The sequence below is a fragment of the Anoplopoma fimbria genome, chromosome 2 (genome assembly GCF_027596085.1).
Source record: "Anoplopoma fimbria isolate UVic2021 breed Golden Eagle Sablefish chromosome 2, Afim_UVic_2022, whole genome shotgun sequence".
Lineage (NCBI taxonomy): Eukaryota > Metazoa > Chordata > Actinopteri > Perciformes > Anoplopomatidae > Anoplopoma > Anoplopoma fimbria.
In genome coordinates, this window is record NC_072450.1 from 7,615,219 (window position 1) to 7,643,047 (window position 27,829).

Below are 27,829 nucleotides of genomic sequence, written 5' to 3' on the forward strand. Positions count from 1 at the left end.
CTCCCCCTGGGCAAGAAGGCATGAAAGGCCTACATTTACAATTTTACAAACATCTGTGGCGACATTACTGGGAAAACTGACAAGCGTCACACAGAAGGAAAGAGAGATTCAAAAACACACATACAATTACCGTTTATCGCCAAAGGTGCCGCAAAAGAGACAAAACAGATCTTCAAGATTGTACTTTTTAGGGTAAATAAAAGTGGAAAACTTTCTTAAGGAGTGAAGAAATGTTCTCAGCTCTTCCTTATTATTTGCTTGTTGTACTTGTTGAAGAGTTGCTCTGTTCAAAAGCACGACAGTATGATTACGTTGTATTGTGGAAACAGTGTGAACGAACTTTGTTTGTCATTTAATCAATCTGGGCTGCAGATGTCTTTTTAAATTCACATTGCATTTGTGACACTGAAAGTAAGAACGGTACTGAATATTTCCTTTAACAAACCGGACAGTGTCCAACTCGACATAGAATGACAGTGGAACGGACATTCGACTGTCTGCTGAAAATGGCGCTCAGCACTGTGTATTGACTATAGTATGAGAAAGAGTTAGAGTTAAAGAGCCGGCTTCAATGGTCAAAGTTCTTTGCGATGGCAATGGTACACATAAAAATGGCCGCCGCCTTGACCATCCTGCTATGTTGATTAGAATGGGAATATCTATTCTACTTTCATTCTATTTCTATAATCTGCCCTCAGGGTCTAATGTCATCGATTATCAACATCTTAGTGTGTTTATTAGTAAAAGTGCTGCACGACATACATTTACAGTATGAAATATAACTGAATGCCACTGTTGTCTTGTGAAACCTTGTAACTCCAGCTGGCTTCATTTCAGTTTAAGGGTCACATGGTTTCTCGGTGGATTTAGAAAACTCTCCAGCTTCTTGAGTTTATGGAGCCTTTTGAAAACCCGAACAGTCAGATAATGTCAACTGTTTATCTGTTTTCATGCATTCCTTGATTTAAGTCAAGCTTAGTTTTTGAAGCTTCTGAACGGCTGATATTTTATAAAATATACACATTTAATCCATGAAAACATTGTAAAGAGTTATTAAATGCAACTGGTGAACAGCCAACGCTCCATATGTGATGTATTAAGCTTTAAGTGCTTCTGCCAACATTGCGTTCCAGCTTCAATAATTCAGGGTGAGTTGAAGAGGTTACCTAATTTTTACTGTGCTGTCGGAGTCTCAGCTTTTCATGGTGGTCCCGTGTGAAGCGCCAATATGATAAAATAAAAGTCTCAAACACTTTTTGTTCATCTACATTTTCTTGCCAATTTAATTCACAAGGACTAGTCTAGGACTACATTCCACCCATGTCCGCAAAATCATTGCATATATCTTGAGACAAAGATATAATCACATGAACCTCACTGTGTCTTTTTTAAGTCTTTGGTGACTTCAATTAAAATGTATAAAATAAAATAAAAACATCCTGTGAACTCCTTTCATACAGCAGATTATTACAACTAAAACTGAAATGATGTCACCGAACCATCTCATTCACATTATTGATAAACTCCCACAAGTGGTGTTATCGCTTCAGTATATTACAGTTAAATGACTTCAATCAGTCAAGTGTCTGCGGTCATAACACTACTTCCTTCCATAAAAACCCTCAAAAATGACAACTGAGTACCTATTATCAAGAATAATAGTTCTAAACTCTTAAAACAGTTACATACATTTGAAATAATGTGGACATATATTTTAAAAAAGTGCATTTTGTTGTAGTTTGTTTTAGCCGTCTACTGATGGCTATGGAAAGTTCTCACCAGAAAGACAAACAAACATTTGGTTTAGTCAACTTGTCAGTCAGAAATGTTTGATATTAAAACCAAAACTCACCTGAAATATATTTTTTCTATGCGTCTTTTCAAGTAATTAATGTGTTGGATTATCTCTTACCTTTCCATCCTCGCCTCTAGTCTCAACCACCACCCCTAAACGTCATCAGTGCAGCTTCAACTGCAATCTGCTCACTATTCTAATATCTTTTAGATAGATTTACGCTGCAGAGTTGTGTGATAAAAGATGAAATGTCTGTGAGAGGGAAAGGCAATGGTAGACAATCATAATCTACAGTAGAAGCTACTTTAAATTCAGAAATAAATAGTCTGTTTGCATAGTCTGGAAGTGATCACTAGACAGGAAGTCATTTTGCAGAGGGGAAGGTCTGTCAGATGCCTGGGCTCGGGCTGATGTTGTTCCTCTCATGTTGGTTGATCTTTTCGGGGCTCTAATGCTGGTCCTGGATCTGTGCAGGATGGGCATCATCAGCTCAAAGCATGAGAAGAGAAAACAGTCGTCAATCCGATGTTTCACAGCGGAGAGCAGTGGTTACCTGCATGAGAAGAAAGCAGCCAGGTTAATGGGCTCTCTGGATTAAATGGAGAGTAAATTTAACTGCATGTAACTACCTCCACCCAAACCTCATTTGTTTTACTTAAACTTATCTAAATGCCCAGCCAGGGACATCTATAAACATCTTGTACATGTATTTATTTTGATGTAATAGTATTTATCAGTATTTTTCCTGTTAAATAACAATGTCATAACATCTCAACTTTCATGGACATTATAAATATATATACATATTATAAAGGACCACAGATGTAGCTGATTCAGCGTTACCTCTCTCTCAGAGGCAGATTTGGGTTACTGAGGAAAGACAACTGCTGCTCCAGACTGCACACACGAAAGGCCAGGTAGCAGGATGACAGGATGAGGAGGATAATACTGAGGAAAGAACATGAGACACACAGATTAGTTTAGTGACAAAAAGAAAGTTTTGGATGGTTTTGTGGCATTAGACACTGGAATCCTCTGGTGATGTGGAGGATGGGAGCTGTAATGTCTTCTGATGAACACTGGGAGGCGACGTTTGTCTTTCTGTCAACATATCACAGCTCCTCACTGTCCTTGAGCAACACAGTCTAAATCTGTCTTAAAGGACCAAAGCAGTGTTGTTGTTGTTGTTTTTGACACCTTTTGCAAATCATGTTGCACTTTAAATTACTGCTGAACATCCCTGCAAGTAGGGATGCAACATTTCAAAATTGTAAATGTGTCTACTTTCCAAGCAGCCAATGGATTCCTGTCATTTCTGAGGTGAAATAAAGTTATTTCTTATTTTATGTTTAAAAAATCAGAGAAAATTAAGCCTAGATTTATTTGTATTCATTTTAAACTACCGTTGCGTGTTGTTACAGTTTAAGTGTAGGTTATCTACAATAAACCTGCTCTGTCTTAACACACAATGATATCATAACATGACAATAATTAATGCAAGAGTGACATTTATTTATCTTTTAATTCACTCAATAGTTACTAAGTATGCAAGCATTGAATTTTAAAGCCTAAATGTATATGTAGTTTTCATTTTAATTTATATGGATTATAATCTGTGACATAACAGTGAGAATATTTGCCCTCGACATGGGGGTCAGAGGTCACCGTCAGCAATATGACGGACCTTCAGGAGCAGAAAGGGAATCACTAAGGCTTCATGACCTCTGGGTGGAGGTCAGTCTCTCTGATTGCTGAGTCGCCCTACTTTGCTAAAGGGCAGGTGGAGTCAGGAGAGCATGATGCTCACTTAGACAAATTATTTGATGCATGGCAGTGAATCTCATTAATTAAGTTTCGTCTCATAGGAGGTCTGATCCCCATCGCCCACTATTTATATCTCCGTGTTAATGCTCGCAGCATGTGTGTGTAGCTGTGAGTCAGCTTTTTGGAGGAGGTGAAGGTGGTGTTGTTGGTGTCTGTGTGTCACTCCGTATACTCACAGCAGGGTGAAGAACTTGAGCAGCTGGTACTCCATCTGGCCCAGCTCTGCCAGTGGCTCTGATAAAAGACCTCTGTCTGTTTGCAGAGCTCGCTCTGTAAAACACGCACACACACACACACTCTATAACATAAAACCATTAACAGTACTTGGCTTGGCTATACTAAACATTTCACTTTCAACAGTGCTGGCCCACCTGATAGAGTAATATATATATATATATATTACTCTATCAGGTGTATATATATATATATATATATATATATATATATATATATATACATATATATATGTGAGATTATTTGCTTTTTGTACAAAACCCAGATAAAACATTGTACGAAACAAAAAAATGGTATAAAAACTGATTACACCGTTTTTGCAAATTTTATATCAAAAGAAGTAAATAAAAAATTATCTTGATTTTAAATATAGTAAACAGTGCACACTATATTGTCTGAATCATTTAAAAACATGAGGCGACTATTGTACCCTGAGGTGTCTACGACTATTGTATGCTAGCACAGATCCTATATGTGCCTTTGCATGTGATGTAAAACTACAACAATGCAGGTGTTGACTCAAGTTATCTAGAAGCCTTCTACAGATTTTAATTACATTATTTTCCAGTTTTCCACTCCGCGTGTGAGTTGTAATTAAAATGTACACAAAAGAGCTCACGCTGATCAAATGTCGATCAGGTAATTGAGTACAACATTAATGTAGGTAAGTATTGAGAAATGATCTTTGAGCATACAGCCGTCAAACTGTCCTCAGACAACTTTGACAGCAGACATTGTTTGAGATAATCTCTCCTTAATCTGCATCCGCCCGAAGCTTTTTAATACAAACCCCCGCACGATTTAATCTCCATTTGGAGCTTTATGTCTCGTTGCGTAAGAGAGAGATGTTGCCATCCAAAAGCAATTAATCTCTTTTTTTCGCTCTCACACACACAGACACAAGAAATTCAATTGAAAGCTTAAAAACACAGACACACACATGTGCAGACACACATGTGCAGACAGACAAAGTCATCTACATAAAGGGTGTCAACACTGTTATCCTATGAAGGAAGTAACATTTTGATGATGTAACACAGATTCTGTCCTCAGCTCACTGACCTGCTCTTTCACCTGAGTCAGACAACAAACTTTTACTTTACTTATTACATAAAAAACTCTTCATGGATGCACCCATCAATATTAAGTTGGCAGAACTCCTTATCCCCCCCCCGTACACTTTAACTACATAATCCAGGCTCTCTGTATTCTTAAGATTAATAGCCAATCGATTGCTGGCAATTTCTCATCATGCTCCACTGCTTTATACTGTAACTCGTCAAATCAGAGAGGAAAACAATATGAAGATTTTTCAATTGATTATATGTTAATTATTTTCCCCCTATTCTAAAGTTGAATTGTGTAAATTCAGGGTTTTGTTGCTTATTTTCAGCCTATAAGAGATATATCATTTAAAGTATTCTACTTTGTTATCATCTTCAGTAACTATGTCTAAGAAAAATGTAGAGAAATAATTTCACACTCAAAATAAACTTACTTACATTTTGGTGTACAGGAACTAAAATGCCCACAGGAACAGGCAGATTTTTCTCGAAATTGGCTATTTATTAAAATCCTGCAGGACGAGTTGAAAACTGAAAGTATCAACGATAACTGATTTAATGCTAAAATATTTTGCAGTGAGGTTTTCTTATCCCATATGATTTTGCTCACTAGCCTCAGACAGTAGTAACCAGTGCTGTGGATATTTTCTAACAACCGACACTCCTAAATTTGCCAACACGGATCGTGTTCTCACCTTCCAGCGGCTGTTCTGATTTGAAGGGTGTGTCCGGGGGGCTCAGGCTGCTGGTGGAGTTCCCCAGGAGGTCAGGAAGGGAGGACGACACAGACACCACAGAGGGTTTCCTTCTCCACTTTAACACTGATGGGAATTCATCAACCACTGGGAACTCGTCTGGAACTGGGTACTCGTCCTGTGGCACAGAGGAGAGAGGAGAACGTAGATGGTTATTCAACGGCAACAGATAGTTATCTAAACTGAAGGAGTCTGTCAGCACTCTAGTGGTTCATCATCTAAACCTGAGACGGTTAACAAATCACCTTATTATTCACTTTCTTTTGCTTGCTTGGTTTGAAAAACCTGGTAAATGGACTGATTACAAACATTTAGCAATATCATTGGCTCCCAAACTGTTTGCTTGTGACCCCTTAAAATACATTGATGTCTACACTGGACCTCAGATTACATAACTGCCTTAATACATTGTCTCAGATTTCTTTATTTGAATGACTCAAAAGCCAGAAAACATGAAAAAGCAAGAAAATCTTGACTTCAATCATATTTTCATATTGTGACCCCTAAATATAACACATTAACACATTTTGCTCCGGGTACAATCCAACAAATCATATGGCTCTTTGACAACCTTGCAGCCTAAATATCGCTCTAGTTAATGGCTTACAAGTGATAGTAAATTATTTAAAAACTGTTAATAAATCGTGTTACTGCTATCTATTCATTTATTTTAAAAGGTTGAAGGTCTAGCTATTAAATCTTACAGCAGCAACAATGAAAAGAGATATTCAGCAAAGTCAAGAATTATTCTTGACATTGGAATATTTCCGCTACTTATATAATATAACATTTCTGATTATGAACTTTAACCACAAATCAGGCTTATTAACATTTTCTATGTTAGATAATAGCAAAGCTCTACGAAAGCTTCCATGGACTAAGCTGGCACCATGAACAAACGCCCTTCTTTTCTTTGAATACTTTCAGTTTAGATCACAGTGTGATCGAGGACCAGTATGTTAACAGAACTTAATTATAACTTAATACAAAAGCTGTTCTGTGGGGCAGTGGCCTGCAGTGTGCAGACACACACAAGGTGACTTCACGGGGCTCTCTGATAGAATCTTGCGGACCTGAAGGACAATTCACTGCAAGACTGCAGCTGCAACAAAATGATCTATTCATGCGGTCGATGTAAGAATGTAAATCCGCCTTCAGGTCGGGGGTAGTTGTAAGTAAAAGTTGTTGGGAGAACTTTAGACCAACAGGAAACACAACTTGGAATAATTTAAGTTATTTTAATGCCTGTGGATTAGGAGATGTTGACGTTTAACCCACTTATAATTTAACGACGGCTTATGAAAACCAAGACTGACCAGCGATAAGGTCGGCTCCTCCATGAACTGCTTCAAGCTCAGACTCTTCCCATTGACCTGAAGAGGGAAAAGGAATTAACCTCATTAACTGACAAGCACACCGCACAATACATGGACTAAATTAATAGTATGCATGCAATAGCATCCAAGTCCTCTGACCTGAAGGTGTGTGCAGATCCTGCGGAGGACGTCATATACACTGTCTCTTGATAGCAGAGATACAAATACATACTGAGGGAATAAAAAAGAGAAACAGCAATGTAAAAATCCTGTTGATATTCTGTTTGTAAAGCTGCGAAAAAATAAAATAGTCCCCTGAAACTATTCTGTATTTATCCACAAACATAACCATGTTAATAGCGGACAATTTGAGCTCATTAAAACGGAGTGATTCTCTCAAATGTATATTGATACAGTTGAAAAATAGGTCTACTGAACAACAGGGATAAGCCATATACTAAAATGAGGTTAGATGAGACACGATATTAAACTTTGACGAGCCCTGAGGGGGAAACTGAATAAAGAAATAGATGAAGATTTTCTATTTCACGTCTCAGCCTGCTTTTGAAGTCAAAGTCTTGGTCGCTTTATCTGAAATATCAAAACTTGCATCTTACAACGGTCTGCTCATTTTGTAAGTATACAATCAGCGCATTAAGGCATGTTGAAATGTGTTTGAATATTTGTGTTTTCAGCCATACAAATCATATACTGATACATTAACATAACTGGGAAAGAGTCAAACTTCAACGGAAATCGATTGGGGAAAACAACACTTCAGGGATTCATAATCTGGTGCACAAAGAGGATATTTCTCTAATCAAAAATGTGATCCGGTCTATTCTTTCATGAAAAACTAAGAATGACAGGTCAGTGACAGCTCACCCACATATCCCTCTGACCTGGATAAACATCACTGCTATGTAAAAAAAAAAGCACCTTTGAATGTATTCATGTGCATTTTGAAACACTGTGTTATTGTGTGTCCTGATGTATGTCTCCTGACACAGTCGTGTTGGTGAAAGAGCTGAAAAATTACAAACAAGCCTGGACTTTGTCTTTACAGACACGAGCTGTGAACTCTTTACCTCATAAACACAAGACCCAGCCTCAGTCCTCTTCAGCAGTATAGACCTGGACAGTACAGAGCCATGTATGTGCACATGGTTATGTAACGCATGTTACACAATCACGCAGACATATATGGTAAAGGATATTTGCCCTTGTACAGTGTGGGACACACTATGCTACATGTCTCACATGGTTTGAAAAAGGTTGTTGCTTTAATCTGAGCTGCTGTGTTCGTCAGTGAATCAGACTTTCTGTATTTCTGGTTGGAATATAAAGTAATTGTGTAATATTTCAGTTCTGAAGGGATCCATGTTCTGTCTTCTAGCAATATGTATGATTTAGTAATAGTGTTTTTGCGCAAATGAAAATGCAAACAACTATTTTATAATACTGGGTTGTGCTTGGACTCGCTGTTACTTTGAATAAAGAAAGCGATGGGAAGCATGTGACCATTTGAAGGTGAAGACAGACACCATATCTGAGGACTACTGATAAGACATTTTGCGTTCATCTGGAAAACTAAGTGTTAGCTAATAAACACCTAATTGACCTCAGTGCTGATAGTAAGTTAACCCTTCTGCATTTATCTGGTAATCTCTTTATTAATAATTAGCGATTTGTGTTATGAATAAATGATGGACCAGGTAGAGTACACATTTACTGTGGTGTATGTATGTATGAATGCCTGCGGAGCACTTAAAAACAGAGGGCTATTTCTGAACTTTGTGACGACTGCCATATCTCTGAGTAGCCGGTTCTTCTGTGTGTGTGTGTGTGTGTGTTTTTTGGCAACAGTCTGCATGGTATGTGTGTGCTACCACTAGAAACATGCAGAATATTCTGTGGGAAAGCAAAAAATACTTTACAAACTTTCCTGAATAGCATAGAAATGTAGCCACTACAAAATCCTGTCTGACATTATATCAAGTTAAAAAATTTAGTTTGATATTGCGAAAAAATCCTAATAACTGTTTGTCCTTTCATTAAGCTCAGTTCAGGACCTAAATTGTTAAAACAGGATTACACAGAGGGACAAGAGAGTGATTCTTATCCAGTCCACTTTTTTGTCAAATTCACTGAATATCTACAGAATCCTGTCTACCTGTCAACCTTCCAATGTTCCTAATATGTGTAACGCTAAATACATCATTGTTAGTGTCGGCCACATTCTACCATACAGATACAATGGACAACTAAAAGGGCTTTATGGTTTTGAGCTAAAATGCTCACATACTTCCGATAAATGAAAACTATAGTCCTATATTTTAAAGGTGCAAGATACGAGACTGGGAAAATTTCCATCGCCTCCAACAGCTGATGGTGGTAACAGCAAGAAACGGTGCAAACAATGGCAAAAGTGCTGACAGAGCTAACAGTGTTTGCCTGATGGGCAACTGGAGAGTGAGTACTACGTTTACGCCAAGACCCTGACGGTCTGGACGGCTTTATCAGTTGTAACTGCCGGATGAGTGCAGAGCGGCGGATGTGAGCTAACCATTGAGGCATGCTGACTATCGTTATTCGTGGGGCGTTGGGGCCTTAACAGAAGGTGAGAAGAACATTATGTCTTTGAAAACACCACTTGATGACAGGCTGATGTGTGGAAGTTAAGAATCACCTCTGAACGTTGCCTTAATGATGGAAAAACCCTTGACTCCACTCTGCTTCTATCTATAGCATGGTGTTGGGTTTTTTTTTCCATCACACCTTCTCCTGGAAAACCCAGCCATGCTACGCTAATCAGTATAAGTATTTTGAATTCACAACGACTGGGATGGAAGTGTTCACCTTCTGGCCGGTGTCTGTGGTGATAGCCAAGCCATTGGGCACAAGGCCCGCCGTTTTGTGCTTCTTCACCAGCCTCACAGAAACGACAGGGATAGCCACCTAAAGCAGAGGGAAAGTAACATTCATAAGGAGTCACTCAGATTTGAGGAAGGCAAACTTAAAAGCAAGATGATGAGAAAATGATAAGGTAAGACAAAAACAAAAACAAAAATGTGATTTGGGAGAGCAGACACTGAAATACACCCAGATAATATCCGTGGTGGACATGAAACGTGTCTTATTTCAGTCAGAATGTGAGGAATGCAGTCTGAATAAGTAGCTTATTGTCACTCAGATGTCAGGAAAGGTCTTGGTTTCAAGGAAATGAAGGAAAGGGAACAGTGCACAACAACAGAGAGAATATCGCATAGCTGGTTAAGGTTAAAGTTTCAGTAAGTCTACCTTTACTTGGTACATAATTCCACAGTGCAGACATAAAGAGAGAGAGAGTTCTTCTATGTGGGAGAATTGAGACTGTGACACTGAAAGTCAGCAAATAAACCTGAATGACTTTCAGTCAAATAATTTGTCATGTTGTATATTCAGCTTGTCAGATTGAGACGGGGAGACACTGGGTTAGTGTTTGTCAGTCAGTTTGAGTTTATTAAGCGGTCTGTCAGTCTTTGGTACCTTGATGTCCTTGCCGAATAGGTTGGCATAGAAACACAGCCAGTTTCTGGAAATGTAGAGCCGGCCTTGTAGAAGAATATCTCTGAGAAGAGCACAGGAGTACACTGAGAACAGAAGAGAAATACATTTTTATTTAAATCGTACTCATTCTACAATTGGGAACTGGATCATACAGGAAACATACAGGCTTATCAAAACATAATATCTCAAAAGCCTACTACTGTTTCACTAGCATTTTAAATTTTGATAAAAATCTATCTTTAAAGTTTGGTTACATTTTGAAAGGTTGCACATAGCATAGGAGTTTATGTTAAGTTCATACTGTGCTGGAGAAGTTGGTCATCCTGGAAATGTTTCTGAGATTAAACACATAGCAGAAACACTGGAGCAAGACACATTACAGATGGACACAGTGCCAAAAAAAGACAGCTACTTCAAGTGAATCAAAATAAATAGTGATTATACAGTGCAATTTTTTTACCAGTTTTGGTTCTATAGGGCTTTGGGTATCCAAGCACAAATGCGACTATTGAAGATGCTTGTATTTTTTATAGATTCTGAAATAATATCATGCATAACCTAGAATGTATTCACCACAATTTGACTATAGTATGAGTGTAAAATCATAATCAAACTAAGTTTAAACCACCACAGGACACTTCTTTCAGATTTACATGACCCCTTAATTTGCCTTCATGTTCTTTTATGTTGCTTCCATCATATCAACATTGGGTCACATTTGTGCTGCAACTACTCACTATCGATCATATTTCTGACTTAAAAGTTATAATAAGCCTATTGATTTAGCCTTCACATTGTCAAGAGCCAAAGATGACTTCTCAAAATTGTTAACGACACAAATCCCAAAGATATATTGAATGCATAACACAGATATAAAATTGAAAAGCAGTACATCCCCTCAAATGAAAAGCTGCAACATGGTAAGTTTAGCATTTTTTATGTTTATTGCCAGTTAAATTACTTGATGATGAATCATTTATCCAAAGTGGTGGCTCGATTGACTAATTGTCATTGATAGATTGACTAATCATGTCAGCTCTAGCCAATATCTGGTGTTTGATTAACGGCCAATATCAGTCTCATAACACATTATTGTGCATCAGCAGCTTGGAAGAAGAGCTAAATACACAAATCATAGTGAAGCTGAAACATAACATGTCCAATAATATTAACAAGTTTATTAATAAAACAGATGCTGCAGTACAAAACAGACTCCTTAAACAGTTTTCTGGTGGTAAAAAGGACATTACCTTTCATGAGGATCTCATCCTTGGGCACACACTGGAACAGTTTGTGGTACTGCGAGTTGTACTTGCTGACAGTCTGTGCAGAGGGACAGGGCAGAGTCATGAGCAGCTCCTTGGCGGACCGGCCTGCCTGCACAGCACCACCGGCCACCCCGCCACCACCGCCACCGGCCACTCCGCCGCCACCACCACCACCGGCCACTCTGGCTCCGCTCGCCGCAGACACCACTCTCTCCCTCAAAGGACGCGTACTCTGCACCAGGCTCAGCACGTTGGCACCGTACACACAAACACACTCTCGTACATCCAAGGCCTGGAGCAAGCTGCTGCAAGACACACACTGTGCCGCTGTCGTAGGTCAGTACTGGGGCCCAGAGAATGGAGGACTGTCTACCTCTAATCTACATCCACCTACAGACACACACCAGGCTCTAATTTGTACAGCTACGGACACACAAACACTACTACAGAGTTAGAGCAGCAACGCCTCAGCTCTTTCTCCCAAACTGAAAGGCTCCCTTTCTCTGTCTCAAATACACCTCCAGTGACTCTCCACTTTACAGCTCCCAGCTGACACCCTCCCTCCCCTTCCTCCTCCCTCACTCTCATACACACACTCTGCCCTTCATCATTCTGAGCTGTAAAAAAAAACAACACATACGCACACACAGGTACTCCTCACTACTCTCTTAGCTGAAGCCGCTTCTTCCTCTGCCTCTGCAGTGACACCCAAACGTCCTCACTTCACAAAGAAAATCATACATTTTCCTCCCATCTGAACACACAAGAGGTCTCATTCATTCCCCGCTCTCCTCCCTCGCAGCTCAAGCTCCCCTCCAGCTCTAAATATCTACCACCTATTTTCCTGCCCTGTCCTGTATCTCGTCTCTTTTTCCTTCCACTCCTATCAGCTCAGTTTATCGCAGTTGTCTGCTGCTCCTGTTTTTGTCTTGCTATTAATAGCTCACACTAGAGCAGCTCCTGTCCTCAGGAATATGGCGCTTACACTGAGTTACAGTAATGCAGAGGGCTCGATTGGCACTGGGGGAAAGCCCAGAGTTAATGTAAACTGTTAATGTAAATAATTTGCTGACTGAATGGTTAGTTTGTGAGGTGGTTGTAATACTTCCACCTGATGATGATACTGTTAATCTATTTGACTCCTATTGAGGCTGAAAGTTTGTCTGGAGGATTGCAGCAGGTCTACATGATAGTTATTTAGGTTTATATAGCACTGCTGAGCCTGCCAATAAACATATGATCATATGATCATGTGTTTGCCGTTCAGTTTTAGACATCGAGTCTTAAGATGTTTAATAATAAATGAGTTTGAGGAAATCTCACATTACTGGGGAAGTGACAGGAAAAATGTGGTCATTTCTCACAAATGTATTCTGCAGTCTGTTCCTTTTTCTAGCTAGTTAGACATCATATGACATGACATCATATATGATTCAGAAAAGATAAATAAATAATAAACAACAAGCCTCGGATTGCAATTAGTTTGTGTCATATATTCGTTGAAGCCCTTTTTTCAACTTTTGCATCCAATTTTAGATCTGACAAATATATTTCAACACTGCAGTACAAAAGTGAGAGAAATGCCTTTGAGTCAAGGAATTACTCATTGAATCAGAGGGGAAGTTGTAAAAAGGGAGTGCCATTTTCATCATAGTTTAAGCATTTAGGTGAAAATGAATTCAACTGGTTGGACTTGTTGGACATAAATGATCAGGATCAAAAGAGAGACCGAACTCACCGAGCCCCGGTAACATTTCTTCACATCTTCATAGGACAGGTCTTCAATCAGCTGAAACCTGTAATGCAAGAAAAATACACTTAGAATTAAAATTGTGTTATGCATGTTAACATCTCAGTCATATTAACTCTCCTATAGGCAAAATATACAGAAATATACCATACATTAACAAGTCTTCTCAATGTACCACTATTGATAAACATATATATCGCACATTTGTAGGCAGATTGATGCCTTCATCTAGCATGAAGACAGTGTGACAAATGGTTGTTAGCTTGTGTGCGTGTGTACAGTATGTGTGTATTTGTGTGTGTGTGTGTGTACATTGCGTGAAAATCCCAGCTGGGTCAAAGCTTCCACATGACGAGTTAATCATCAGTGTGTGCATAACTGCAGCGAGACGGAGGATGTCACTAAACAACATAATCAAAGATAAATATTGAGTTGTTTAAACACAAATAGTGACCATGCCAGGAGATTATCCATGTTGTTCTTTTTATAGTCAGAATGCATGAACACATACACACACAACACACACACACACACACACACATTGCATCAAGCTCGCCTCAGGAGGAGCAGTCAGAACAGTGCAGCAGATGTCACAGCATGATACTCATATCTATTACTAATGCAGACAGAACCACCCAGCAGCTAAAATGTAGTATAATCAGCCCTCTAAGGAAAATATTGTTGAATTAATCTGCTGCAGTTAAGGCGCTTTAAAGAAGAAGTCATGTATATGCAACAATAAATTCTGAAAGGCCAGATGTTTTTGAGGGATTATTTTCTGACAGAGACTTCCCTTTCTTCTTGTATCTTTCAGTGGGTGCTAGGTGATTGACAGCCAGCAGAGCACGGCGTAACGCAGAGCTGATATGAAAAACACTCCGGCTCAAGGAGATACTGATAAAGCAGAAGCTCTGGCAAAAACCAAATTGCAGCTTAATGTTTATTGTGATGGATTATCTCACTCTGTGGAAGCCATTTTCATACGGTTCAACAGAGAAAGGCATCAAATGAAGGGAGGAAAGTAGGCCTTTATATCTTCAACCCTCCAGAGTCCAACGGGAATAATGTGACACAGTAAGACGGTTACATTTGCCAAACACATTGGTTAATCCTCGTACTCAAAGCCTTTTGACATGTACTGTTCGTATCATACTTATAATAACAGGTGGACTGTAGCTAAGTAATATTACTTTTAATTCGGTAATGCACTTAAACACAATTTTGAGGTAATATTGGACTTTTTATAACACTACATTTATGAGACAGTTATAAACACCTTTCAGATTAGGAATTATACATAAAACACAATATTTCTAGTTTACAAACTATGCAGTATGCATAGCTGTTCAAGTCAGCTGGCTTTACAATCCTGCTTACATACATCTGACTGGATATTTTGCTAAATTTAGCTAGCTGTCAGCTGTTAGCACAGGTCTGTTTAATCTAATTAAACTGGTTTAAACTAATGTTAACGCAGTGTAAATGTAAATAGACAACAAAAAAAATCCTGGATTTCATCCTCCAGATTAATATTTCATTCATGATTCAGCAGGAACTTTATAACATCTATTGTAACAGCTCCACATTTGCATTCTCCTTGAACAGAGTCCTTCATTGTATTGTACAGCAAGGAGCCATTATGTTAAAATGCCCCTCACTGTTGCCTTAATAGCAGCAGGTCTGTTTGTGTTCCTGCTCTGATGAGAGACTCTCCTCTGGGGAAGAAGACAGCGTGACCTTTATCACGAAACTTGTGGCAAACTCTTCATGCCATTAAATAAATTAAAATATAAGCCATAGGAGGGCCAATTTAAAAAAGCAACAATGTGATAATTCAATTTGATATCAATCTGAATCAGTATCTTCTAAGGAATTAAAGATTCTCACTTTGTACTTTATGGAAGGATTATTTTTTTTACTTATTATTGAATAATATTACAAGATTTGTTTGGGGTTTTATTTTGTTGTGTCTTTTTGCCTTAACCGACACAAACTAACTATAAATCATCATGATATTATTCCAAACATATGACTTTATTGAAAGATGGCCTACGGTAATATTAAATAATAGCCCAGCCTTATGTACGAATATGTAGTATTTAACCTGAGGTGAGAGTTTCAAACTTAAAAAGAGTGAGAGAGCTTCTTATATACAGTCTATGCGAGAGAGGAGACTTTAAAAAAGTGGTAAGATGGGGTTGAGAGAGGCAGTTGGGAGAAATGGTGTGATTTTATCACGGACAGAAATATGCAAGCAAAGGAATGCTAAAAAAAAACAAGCACACACACTAAAGCGATAAGCACAATGTGGAGTGGAGAAACAAGAAAATGAATGCTTGGACTGTTTTTTCCTGCCACTAAATATGTTTCTAATCTAAATTAAGGACTTTTAATTCACACAGTTGGGTTTATTAAATAAAAAAATACAGGCATAAAATTACACATGCAAACATAAGACACAACTAACACTATATGAAGTCTACAACTAGAGGACTTCATCAGCAGTTTGACTTGGCTCTGTTGTCATGGTAATGGATCTGCTGTCATGCCAGCTCAGTTGTGGTGGTTTGACCCATATAACTTTTAGGACTTCTTGTCTGTTTTAGACATAAATTAAAAGACAAGGACTCCTAAAGAGTGCTGCTGATGAAAACAGCTACTGAGCTCAAATGGAAACAAATGAATCTCCATGACAACCAAGCAAACTCCAATCAGCTGATGTAAACTGTGAGACGTAATTGAAAGCCCCTGAAAAATAGATAGGCTACCTGGCTATGTTTTTTTCAAGGTCATTAATCTTCATGTCTCTATTGGTACTCTACCATCATCTTCTCCTTCATTTAGAGAATCAGAGAAGGAATGTGATGCTTTGGCAATGTTTTTTGTTTTTTTTACTTTAATGCCAATTAAGCCACTTCGATTTGGTTTTAAGTGAATTGAATCATCCACAACTCAGGCTGAAAAAAGACCCAAGTAGGGTTAAAGTGTCAGAGAGAGCTGAGGGGGTTGACAGATGCTAAGCTGCCTGCTGTGTGTCTGTGTGTGTGTGTGTGTGTGTGTGTGTGTGTGTGTGTGTGTGTGTGTGTGTGTGTGTGTGTGTGTGTGTGTGTGTGTGTGTGTGTGTGCTTGTGTAAGAGCAGGATGAGGCTGTTGTTTACAGCAGAGCAGTACAGCTGTGACAGCCCTGTACTGCTCTCCAGCTGGACGACTTGCAGACACTTAATGTGATGTGACACTTTAGATGGTGATTATTATCTTCAAAACAGAGGTAAGAAAATCCACAATGCACCCATCCGACATGTCAAAGTGGTCCCTTTCCTGCTCTAGGTGAAGATATTCTTTATGATACTTTAACTGTTTCACATTTGGTACCTTTTGTTCATCCACTAGAACATAATTGTGAGGTATTAAATAACAAAATGTACATATCCTGTACATTGAATAAATAAAAAAATAGTGTCCCAAAATACATTTGAAATGGAAACCTTCAAAGGTCAGAATTCCTAAATAATTTCAATGCATTTATGAGTGTAGAAAAGAGAATATCCAATACAAAATCCATAAAAGACTAAGCTAAAAGCTATTAAAAAAAAAAAGAAAGCTAGCTTCTTTCCACCATTTAATTATTTTATGCAGTTTGTCCTAGATGTGCAAAAAATCATGGTTTTCCTCATCAAAAGCATCCTCCCGGAAGAGATTGGCCTTAATCTTGTGACCATGTTATGAACAATAGTGCATGTGTGCTGCTCGTCCTGCCTGCCGGTTGCTGCCTATAAATAGGCTCCACAGTGGCTCCTCACACCCAGGTGGAGAGAAGAGAGTGATTATTAAAAACACAGGCAGCTCTGTGGGGACTAACCGGCTCTCCATCTGTCTCTAGCTCTTACACAAGATCCAGGTCTTAATCAATACTGCCGGTACATCTAGATGCTAGGTGAGTGTCAAAGGAAAAAAGAAAACGCCACAGGCAATTCCCATCACAGCGATATGTAGGAGAGCTGTGAACGTGGTGCAGGTTTTTTTTTACAAAGGGGTATAAACAAGGTCATGCTGGGATGATGACATGTGCGAAAATGATAGACAGTTAAAGATAAAAGCTTCACCAGAATGTCACTTAAGGTTTATTTCGGTTATTATTCAGAGGGGTTGAAATGAATTCCCAGGCCCAGGAGGAACCATCAAGTTTTCCAGCTGAGGTAAAAACATAAAAATCACTAAATCAAGATCTTGTAAGGTTTTCACACAGCAGCAGCAGAGAAATATGTTGGTATTTTCCAACTGCCTGGAGGCTCAGTGGACAGTGAATCACATGTCTGAGTCCAGCACATAAGATATAACAAAGTGTAATAACCCCTAAATTGACAATCATTTCAAAAGCTGTGGTTTGGAAATTAAACTAAACCTGTGTATCAAGTTATATCAGTGTGTGTGTGTGTGTGTACGCATGCGCCTTTGCCGGTGTATCTCAGTGCCCTTGGCAGTCAGGTTGAGTAGTGAAACTAATTACAAGCTCAAAGAATCCTAAATTGAATTCTAAATTAGAAAGCGAACACCTCCCATCGGTGGATGGAGTGGGAGTGGACTCCCAGTCAATAATTTAGCTGGAGGAGACGAATTTGGCACAGAGAGAAGTGAGTCTCACTAAAAGGAAAAGATGGGCATGATGAGAGAGGTAGAGGAACTTTCAAAATGTCTCCTGAGTTTAAATATCAAAGTATCAGATTCATAGATCAGAGATCCCGTTTTGAACAAATATTTTATAAAGAAATAGTTCATACAGATGTGACAATTATGTACATTTTCCCCACGTCAGCTGAAATGTTTGTTCGTACAGCGAACCAAAACACACCTGTATCTTAATATCAGAGGAAATCATATGTTCATAATCAGCTTCATATCTAAAGAAAGCACAACATGTTTATCTTGGTATCTTATCAAAGCGTTATCATGAGTGTTTTATAGGCAAATATTAGGATACGGTGTAACTGAAGGTTCAGTAGTGACTTCCACATGTCTGGTAATTTCCTTATTGGCGATATGTAAACAATCAGACCACCCCAAATTTGTCAGTGAGGAAATTTTGGAAGTTTCTGGTGGACACTTTTGGTAATGTTGCATAAACTGTTTAGAGCAACTTGATGAATATTTAAAAGCTTTTTTTTGAGCTGTAAAAAAGGATTATTCTGTTTATTTCAAATGTTTAGGAGATGGAACAAGAAAAAAGGCCATATTTTCTGGGATTTTGCGTACTTGCGTCACAGAAAATCACTGTAAAATGTTTAAATGTGTAATAATTTAGATTATTTTGACCATTGGAAAGACATATATCATGCAAACCTTACACTGGATAATTATAGCACTGCTTTACAAATACTCAGTAAGAGCGCTTGAATTCAGAAAATAGTTTCAAATACAACCATACTTTATTCTGTGTGACCCACATGGCGTTTATGTTGGCCTTTAAATTTGTATTCACTAAGGTTGTTTATATGACCATTCAATCAAATGATTCTGTGTAATATAAAAGTGGTCGCTTATAGTGTCAAACCCACAGTGTATTATCAACTAACTCTTTAGCTCTATCTTTTTAGCCTCTTTTAGCTCGTATTTTTGGTTTTTAAAGCAGATTTAATTTAACCTTCAGTGTCATTAACATCCATAGAAAGCTGTTTCTGATAAACCCACTGTACGCTACCTGACCAGCTCCAAGCGACAAGCTCCTGAACATACTGGAGCATCAGACAGTAAAAGAGCCAGATGCTACGTGTAAGTTGATAGAGACCAGCTTGTTTTGATCTATTAATATAACTTTAAATACTTTATGTAAACAAATATTTACAACCTGAAATACTTCACACAGTTACAGAGGAGTGTTGAGGTGAGTTACGTGCTGCTAGAGGATACATCTAAAGATACACACATGGCTTACCGGTGCTGCCAGTTCAAGACTGTCAAGTGCATTAAGCCCCTCCCATTCTCTACTAACATGCTTCAGCGCTAAATCTCATCCCAGAACAGATTCCACAGGATTACACTGCTCCGGCCTCGAATCCTTCTTATATAACACACACCCTTTCGAGACTGCAGACACACACACACACACAGACATTGTGCATATGATTACATTGTTTGCTGTCTCTTTGTGTGCGTGTATGTGCACGTTTGACCATTGTTTGACATCAAATACAGATGAAATAAAAGCACAAAATGAATGCTGTGATAATAAACCCATGACCATGCACAGGATACAGATGGTGTGTGGGGTGGAAAAAAGACAGCAAGTGTTACAGAGCAGAGTGTGTGTGTGTGTGTGTGTGTGTGTGTGTGTGTGTGTGTGTGTGTGTGTGTGTGTGTGTGTGTGTGTGTGTGTGTGTGTGTGTGTGTGTGTGTGTGTGTGTGTGTGTGTGTGTGTGTGTGTGTGTGTGTGTGTGTGTGTGTGAGATTTACCTGAAGTGTCCGTGTGTGTCGTCGTCCTTGGAGTGGTCCAGGTCCTGTGTTGCGATCAGGCCTGTTTCTTCGCTCTGCTCCTGCTGCTCAGTCATGCTCCTGGCCCTAAACACACAAACACACAGCTCTATGTTAACAGCAGGCACCTCTCCGCTGGACCGTCATGTACTCTACACTTGTAAAAAAAGTGGATGTTTGTTTTTGTCTCCAGTTTTGGCTTCAAAAATAGAGCTCTTACCCAAAAAAAGTTTACGGGGCAACCAAGTGGACTTTTTAAATCGACGCCGCTGTGATGTAACATTCAAAGTCTGGTTCTGTTGGTTTAAACTACATTAATAACCTCCACTCAAAATAAAGCAAAATAAAGCCGTGTTCTTGTGATTGTGTAAATGGGGTCACTGTCTGCTCTCACAGATGTCTACAAAGAAACAGAGCACCTCAGAGGTTGTGCAGATGGCTGACCTGATGTGCTGCTGCGAGCTGATGCAAACATTTTATACAAATACACTCTGAAACTTTTCAGCACCAGATGTCCTTTTAAATGAGCTATTACTCATACCAAAGAAGAAGAAGAAACCAAGGAAATTACCATAAATTGTGTTAATGTGAGATGTTTGGTGGTGATTTACAATAAGTAGAACAAAGCACGATACTCACACTAACATTAAAATGAACAATTCGACTGAAACTCTGATGAACCAAACCACAACTTCCCATTTTCATGGATTGTTTAAATTGTTTTGCATTTTCAAAATTACTGGCAGCTAATATCTTGTGTGAAAACAAGCCTTTTAGTCCCCATCTACAAAGAGACAACTAAAGCAATGATCCCTCGACTAGATAGCCTTTCCTGTCACCCTCCACAGTCCGATTGACCCCCCCATCATGTTTCAAATGTGCTTTTATATTGTTACAATAATGCTTTCATGCAATTGATTTGACAATGTCTAAGTAGCTGTTCATTACTGCTAGCTATTTTAACAATACTTTAATCCCTTTAGCTAACTATTTCAACTGTTCATCCATGACTTTAAGATAATTATTTGAACTGTTATCCATTGTTGCTAACTTTAGCAAAAAAGTTATCCATTACTTTAATCAAATTATTTCCATTGTTTATTCATCGCTTATAGCTAACAATTTCAACTGTTCATCCATCACTTTTAGCTTCCAATAACTATGTGACATTTATCAAAGGTTTGCTCACTATTTTAACTATTTATCCATTTCTTTTAGCAAAAAAATTTATGTTTATTCATTACTTTTAACTCCCTATATTTTAATTCATCCAAAAGACTACTTTAAACTCGAAGTTAACTTTTTCCACAATTTACTTCTTGTAGCTTACTGCTCATTTAAACTGCCTGTATAAATCCAGTACATTTAAATGTCTATTTCCACCATAGACAGATGGTTACCTAGCATTTTCAATGATTTATTCATTATTTAGCAAACTGTTACTAACTGTTACTTTTTTTTTCTAACAACATGTATCCATTACTTTTAGTTAACTGTCTCAACTTCTCTGTTTGTCTGATTATCATTAGTTATGTACTCTCCATTATACGTGGTGTATATGTGTTACGACTGTCTCAGGTTGGTGAATGTACTTTGCAGTCAGCATATCACTGCTGGTAGCTTATAGTTATTGTATATATACCAAGATCAGCAATGTGTAATCCTATTTGGCTATTTATTTTCTCCCTGAACACAAAGACATGGATATGCTTTTCAACAAAATCCTAAATTACTCAAATTATCTGAATTTTCCACAATCTTCCAGGAAGGCTCCCCCTTTCATCCCCCAGTAGGCCTTCATATACCCATTAGGGAAGATAAAAGCTGGTTTTATTCTTTAAATGCGTTGCAACGTTGTCATAAAATACTGGCAACCTCTCTTCCTCTCATCTGCACATCAACAGCCACCTGCCCTGTGCCATATTTTCCTCTGGGAGAGAGGGAGTCGTTACCACCTGCCCTGCTATAATTACAGGTGTTGATGGAAATAGGCTCCTGCATGCAGTTTCCAGTGTATTATCTCTAATTGGCCAGAAGCTTCACGTCAGCCACTGACCTGTTCAAACAACAAGGGCTTCCCAGAGGTTTAAAGTCTGACTGGTCATCTGTGATCACAGAGGGTTGAATAGGATGTGAAGGGATGGATGTTGTTATAGATAAGGAAAAGGTTTGTGGGGTCCTTTCACCTTAAGCCGGAGGTTAAAGGGATTCAGGAGAGGTATCTGATCCCAGATCTGAGCCTGAGGGCAAAACAGAGCCTCGTTGTGCTATTTTCACTTCACTTAGAAGCAACGTTCAAAGGGGCTGCTTGTAGTTTCACTCAGCGTTTCTCTGCAAGGAGTATTTTAATCAGATTCCCAGGATCAGTAGCTGAGGGCATGGAGAATATGTAAGCAAGGATTTCTCTAAGAAACCAATTTTGAGAAAAAGGAACATTGAGATGCATTCTTACATATTTTGACCAACGAATTCTGTAAAATTGTTCCTTTAAATGATTAATTTCCTAAAGGTTATCAAATTATATTCCTGAGTTTAAATCTGAATTGTTTTGTGCAATTTAATTGTGTTCTGCCTCGACACCTTTTTATAATTTATCAATGACCATACCAGCTTTGCATGTTTAAAAAATATATACTGTATATATATAAATAAATCACATATTTTTATATAACTGTTTTGAGCTTGAGCTCTGCCCTCCAGACATTTAATGGTATTTTTTATGAGAATAAGCCTGCAGTTAAACAGTTGGACAGCTTATTTTTAGTTAGAAACGCTTTATGACCCTTTACCTGACAGCTGGGAATTGTTTTGACACAACACTGTGTCCACTTTGTCTGACGGCACAGGAAACAGACTTTGGATGGCTCTTTGGTGACCTCATTCACAAAATTGTTTGCTTACAGCCTAAAAACTTATGAAACACAGAATGGTCACACAGTTCACAAACAGCGCTGGGATAAACATTCTCTGTGAGGGGAACTCTTTTTTTAGACTTTACTTAGTAAGTCTGTGCAGGTTTCCAGGAAGAGGAATTAAACAAATGATCAAAAAGATACAAAAAATGTTGCGTCTGTTACAGCACAACCTGTGATTTCCCTCTCAGATTATAACAAACTGACCAGTTACTACGGTAAATTAGTGCATTATTATTGCAGAAAAATACATCAAAAAGCATCCTGATGAGGTTCCTCCTAGTATTATTTGACAAACAACCTAATTTGCAGGTTGATCCTATTTGATACAGATTCCTTTACTTAATTGTTCAGCACCAAACACGGCTTCCCACCTAAAGTTACAATGTGACCGTGGTTCTCTGAGTGTAGAGATCAGATCAAACCCCATCATCAGATCTTGCAAACCTTAGATTACATTCAATGCCAATAATTAAAGTCTTGCTTCCTACAATATATAACCATAAGATTCCCCATGCAAAAAAGTTACAAAGGCTTTTCTCAAAGCTGCTGGTCCAAAATCACGAATTAATAGAAAAATGTTTTATAAATGAAGGTTATCCAATTAGATTTTGATATAAGGTCTTAACATTATAGGTGATAAAGCAGGGCCCACATTAAGGCCCTTATCATATCAGTTGATTGTGCTTTAGTGGTGCTTTTCTAGGCTCAATTACAGTTAATCTAATTACCAAAAGCCAATTGCCACATAATGAACATTGGGTTTTTTGAGAGCCTTGGGGCAGGTACCCGTTTTGCCCGTTGGTGAAACAGCCTTGCAGGGCAGACAGTGGTTAGGCTGGTTTGACCTTAACTGGTCAGGAGCATTCTCAGCACCACCCTTTAGACTGGAAAACAAACAGGGAGCCAGTGTAGCAGGAGAAGTGCAGTTATGTGGAAAATTTAGAGCCTTATTCTATCTTAAGAAAGAAGAATTTTAGTTAATGTGTTTTGCAGCAGCAGGACCAGCACATCATCTAAACAGTCCTAACGCCCTGTGGACTAAGATGTTATATTTGCCTTATTGCCTAAGACAACAGACACATTTATAAATGACACACCATGTTTGCACTGTCACTGTTTTCAGAAACAAACAAGTACCAATGACTTAACATTGGAACAGAGAGGGAGGTATAATAAACTACAAATTAACTGCCTTTTTTTTTTTAAGACTGTTAACTAAAAGTCCTCCACCTCTCCTCCTCCGTGTCCTTTATTTTTTGTCTCAGGAGACAAACATTTTGTTCTGTCACAAGACATCTTCCAATCCAATAAACTGTAATCTTGTTAAGGTTTCTAGCCAATGGGATTGTTGCTTAGGAATCCCTGAACTCTCTCTGCCACTGGACGCTCATTTCCCCGCTGCCCTGAGCATCTGAGTTGTTGTCCATCAATGACTTTCCCAAGATTTGCAAAGTATCATGGCAAACAAATTAGTTAAAAAACACTAATCAATATAGAACTTTTTCTTTTTTTATGAACAGGATTGTAAAGTCTACACATCTTAAGGCGACAGAGCGTTTGAAATCAGTGCCACCTGACTTTGAAACAATCTTCCAGAGGAGAAATTAATTTAAGTCTTCTTAAACACACACACTTTTAAAGTGATATTCTATTTTACCTTCCCAGACCATTTGTTTTAATAATTTAAATTGTAATGGTCATCTCTTCATGTCGGTATGCTTGAACACTTTTATGATTCTGTTGTTGTTTTTACCCTTTAAACCACCTTGTAAACATTGAGCTGAACATGTGCTATAAATAAAGTTCATTATTATTAATGCTATTGTTAGCGAGAGCCCTTTGTAAGCAATGTGGTCTGCTTTGTTTATAGTGGGTGTGTCATTGCAAAGGTTTGATTGTCTGCTTTATTATGAGAAAATTAAAGTTGTCTCCAAATGGCGGGTTTCTTTCATGTGTGTAGGTTCAGACTCAAACAAGAGCGTGCTTATAAAAAAATAAACTAATCAAAAATAAATACGAAAAGGGAAAAACATGACAATGCCACTTTTTAAAATACTTTTTGTCAAAGCTTTGTCGCGTCATTTGTCATTATTAGGATTTTTCTTTTTCCCCTTAGTGCCAGTTGTCCTATTGTATATTAACTTAATATAGTCTTCTGGTATTTTACAGACACAGACAGTCTATGAAGGTGTAACAGAGGCACAGCCTTTGGACTCTGCACGCCGCACTGCTTGAGACCTCCTGAAATAACCTCCCCATTGTGCAAGCACCTCAAAACAGCCTTTGATGCTCGAAGTGTGTTTTTAAGACGGCACAAGGCTCCAACGGTTGTTTTTTACTGAAGACTACATGGCGCACAATAATTACTCTTTATTGTGAAATTGTAAAATGGGATTTTATGGAGGAATAGTTTTGCAAAAACACAAATTCTTGTTAAGTGTTTGTGTGTCTCATTACATCTGTTGAATGTTTAAATATGAACAATTACACTTTACTCATAACACTTGTAGTTTAAGTGACTATTGGGAAGAAGCAGGTACACATAACACATATAGTTTAAGTAAAATTGCAGACTGCTTTGGAGGCCACTGTCTTATAACAAAAAGCAATACTGGACATTGTATTTTATTTACATTTTCCACTAAATTACTACTTTAAAGATAACTTTAGACACATTTTATTCCTGAAAAGTATAACCATTCAAACTATCTGCTTTTTTAAATAAACTGCCTTGTAATATCAATAGAAAAAACTATTGTAAAGCTTGTCAGGAGAAGCCAGGTTAATATGTGGAAAAGCAACCATTCTTCAAAATAAAAGCGAAAAATTAATTATATATTATATAATATAATATTTTTTTGCATTAAATATAGTCTACATAAGTGGCAAAAAATCATGATTGATTATTCATTTATATTCACATATTATATGTAATTATTTACAGGAGAAATATACATTTTCTGTTAAGGTATTATTAAATGAATTACTGACAAATATTCGCTGCATTTATGATTAACTCAAATCAAACAATTGGTTTGAATTTCAGTATTAACTCAAATCAAACAATTGGTTTGAATATATTACAAGACATTACTACATATTGATAAAAAAAAACAATTTGTTTCAATTATATATTATATAATATAATAATTTTCTTTGCATTAAATATAGTCTACATAAGTGGCAAAAAAATCATGATTGATTATTCATTTATATTCACATATTATATTTAATTATTTACAGGAGAAATATACATTTTCTGTTAAAGTATTATTAAATGAATTACTGACAATTTTCTTCAGTTTTTTTAATTGTTTTAACTCAAATCAATAATTGGTTTGACTATATTACAAAACATTACTACATATTGATAAAAAAAATTTATTAAATGTTTCAATTATATATTATATAATATAATAATTTTCTTTGCATTAAATATAGTCTACATAAGTGGCAAAAAATCATGATTGATTATTCATTTATAATCACATATTTAATTTATTAATTTTATTATTTACAGGAGAAATATACATTTTCTGTTAAGGTATTATTAAATGAATTACTGACAATTTTTTTCAGTATTAACTCAAATCAATAATTGGTTTGACTATATTACAAAACATTACTACATATTGATAAAAAAAAATTAGTTTCAATTATATATTATATAATATAATAATTTTCTTTGCATTAAATATAGTCTACATAAGTGGCAAAAAATCATGATTGATTATTCATTTATATTCACATATTATATTTAATTATTTACAGGAGAAATATACATTTTCTGTTAAAGTATTATTAAATGAATTACTGACAATTTTTTCAGTATTAACTCAAATCAATAATTGGTTTGACTATATTACAAAACATTACTACATATTGATAAAAAAAATTAGTTTCAATTATATATTATATAATATAATAATTTTCTTTGCATTAAATATAGTCTACATAAAAAAAATCATGATTGATTATTCATTTATATTCACATATTATATGTAATTATTTACAGGAGAAATATACATTTTCAGTATTAAATATTATTAAATTATTAAATGAATTACTGACAATTTTTTTCAGTTTTAACTCAAATCAATAATTGGTTTGACTATATTACAAAACATTACTACATATTGATAAAAAAAATTAGTTTCAAATATATAATAATAATTTTATTTGCATTAAATATAGTCTACATAAGTGGCAAAAAATCATGATTGATTATTCATTTATAATCACATATTTAATTTATTAATTTTATTATTTACAGGAGAAATATACATTTTCAGTATTAACTCAAAAAAACAATTAGTTTCAATTATATATTATATAATATAATAATTTTCTTTGCATTAAATATAGTCTACATAAGTGGCAATATGTATTTATATTCACATATTATATTTAATTATTTACAGGAGAAATATACATTTTCTGTTAAAGTATTATTAAATGAATTCATTTTTTTTCAGTATTAACTCAAATCAATAATTGGTTTGACTACATTACAAAACATTACTCCATATTGATTATTATTTTTTAATGTAATTTCTGTTCTGCTATAATATTGCTGTTTGGTCACTGGTGCTTTTATTTTGAAATCTCCACCCCTCTCTTCCGCTGGTTCGCTTAACTGCTCCTAACGGCTCCTAACGGCTCGTCCTACCTGTAGCTCCCCGAGTCGCCTCTACTTTCTCCGCCGCGTCGTCGCCTCGTTTCCCCGCAACACTCCGCTCCATTTCTCGGTCAAAGCATTTTTATACGGTTCACCCACGAACATAAACAATAAAAAAACAAACAAATAAGCTCCAAGTGTGGGGCTCTAAAGCCGATGAGAGCAGGCGGAGAGAGAGAGAGGTGCTGCCGGAGCCGTGACCTCCTCAGAAGTGTG

At 37.1% G+C, this 27,829-nt stretch overlaps 1 protein-coding gene across 1 annotated transcript; it reads right to left on the reverse strand.

Moving 5' to 3' along the window:
* Positions 1-825: 825 nt before the first annotated feature.
* gramd2aa (GRAM domain containing 2Aa) lies at positions 826-27,829 on the reverse strand. Its single transcript, XM_054614009.1, has 12 exons — positions 27,605-27,829; positions 20,003-20,107; positions 13,544-13,601; positions 11,788-11,860; positions 10,517-10,620; positions 9,848-9,946; positions 7,148-7,219; positions 6,989-7,045; positions 5,613-5,790; positions 3,796-3,889; positions 2,639-2,743; positions 826-2,348 (listed from the first exon to the last, which is right to left on the reverse strand). The coding sequence occupies exons 2-12, from the start codon at positions 20,095-20,097 to the stop codon at positions 2,345-2,347; spliced, it is 939 nt and encodes a 312-aa protein (XP_054469984.1). The 5' UTR covers positions 20,098-20,107; positions 27,605-27,829; the 3' UTR covers positions 826-2,344.

Bases quoted from the DNA above. Each gene is read 5' to 3' on its own strand.
- gramd2aa (XM_054614009.1), bottom strand. From the start codon at position 20,097: ATGACTGAGCAGCAGGAGCAGAGCGAAGAAACAGGCCTGATCGCAACA. The intron at 9,947-10,516 runs GTACCAAAGACT...CCTCTGCTTTAG, and splicing joins TATTCGGCAAGGACATCAAG to GTGGCTATCCCTGTCGTTTC. The intron at 7,220-9,847 runs GTGAACACTTCC...TTATTCCCTCAG, and splicing joins CCACAGACACCGGCCAGAAG to TATGTATTTGTATCTCTGCT.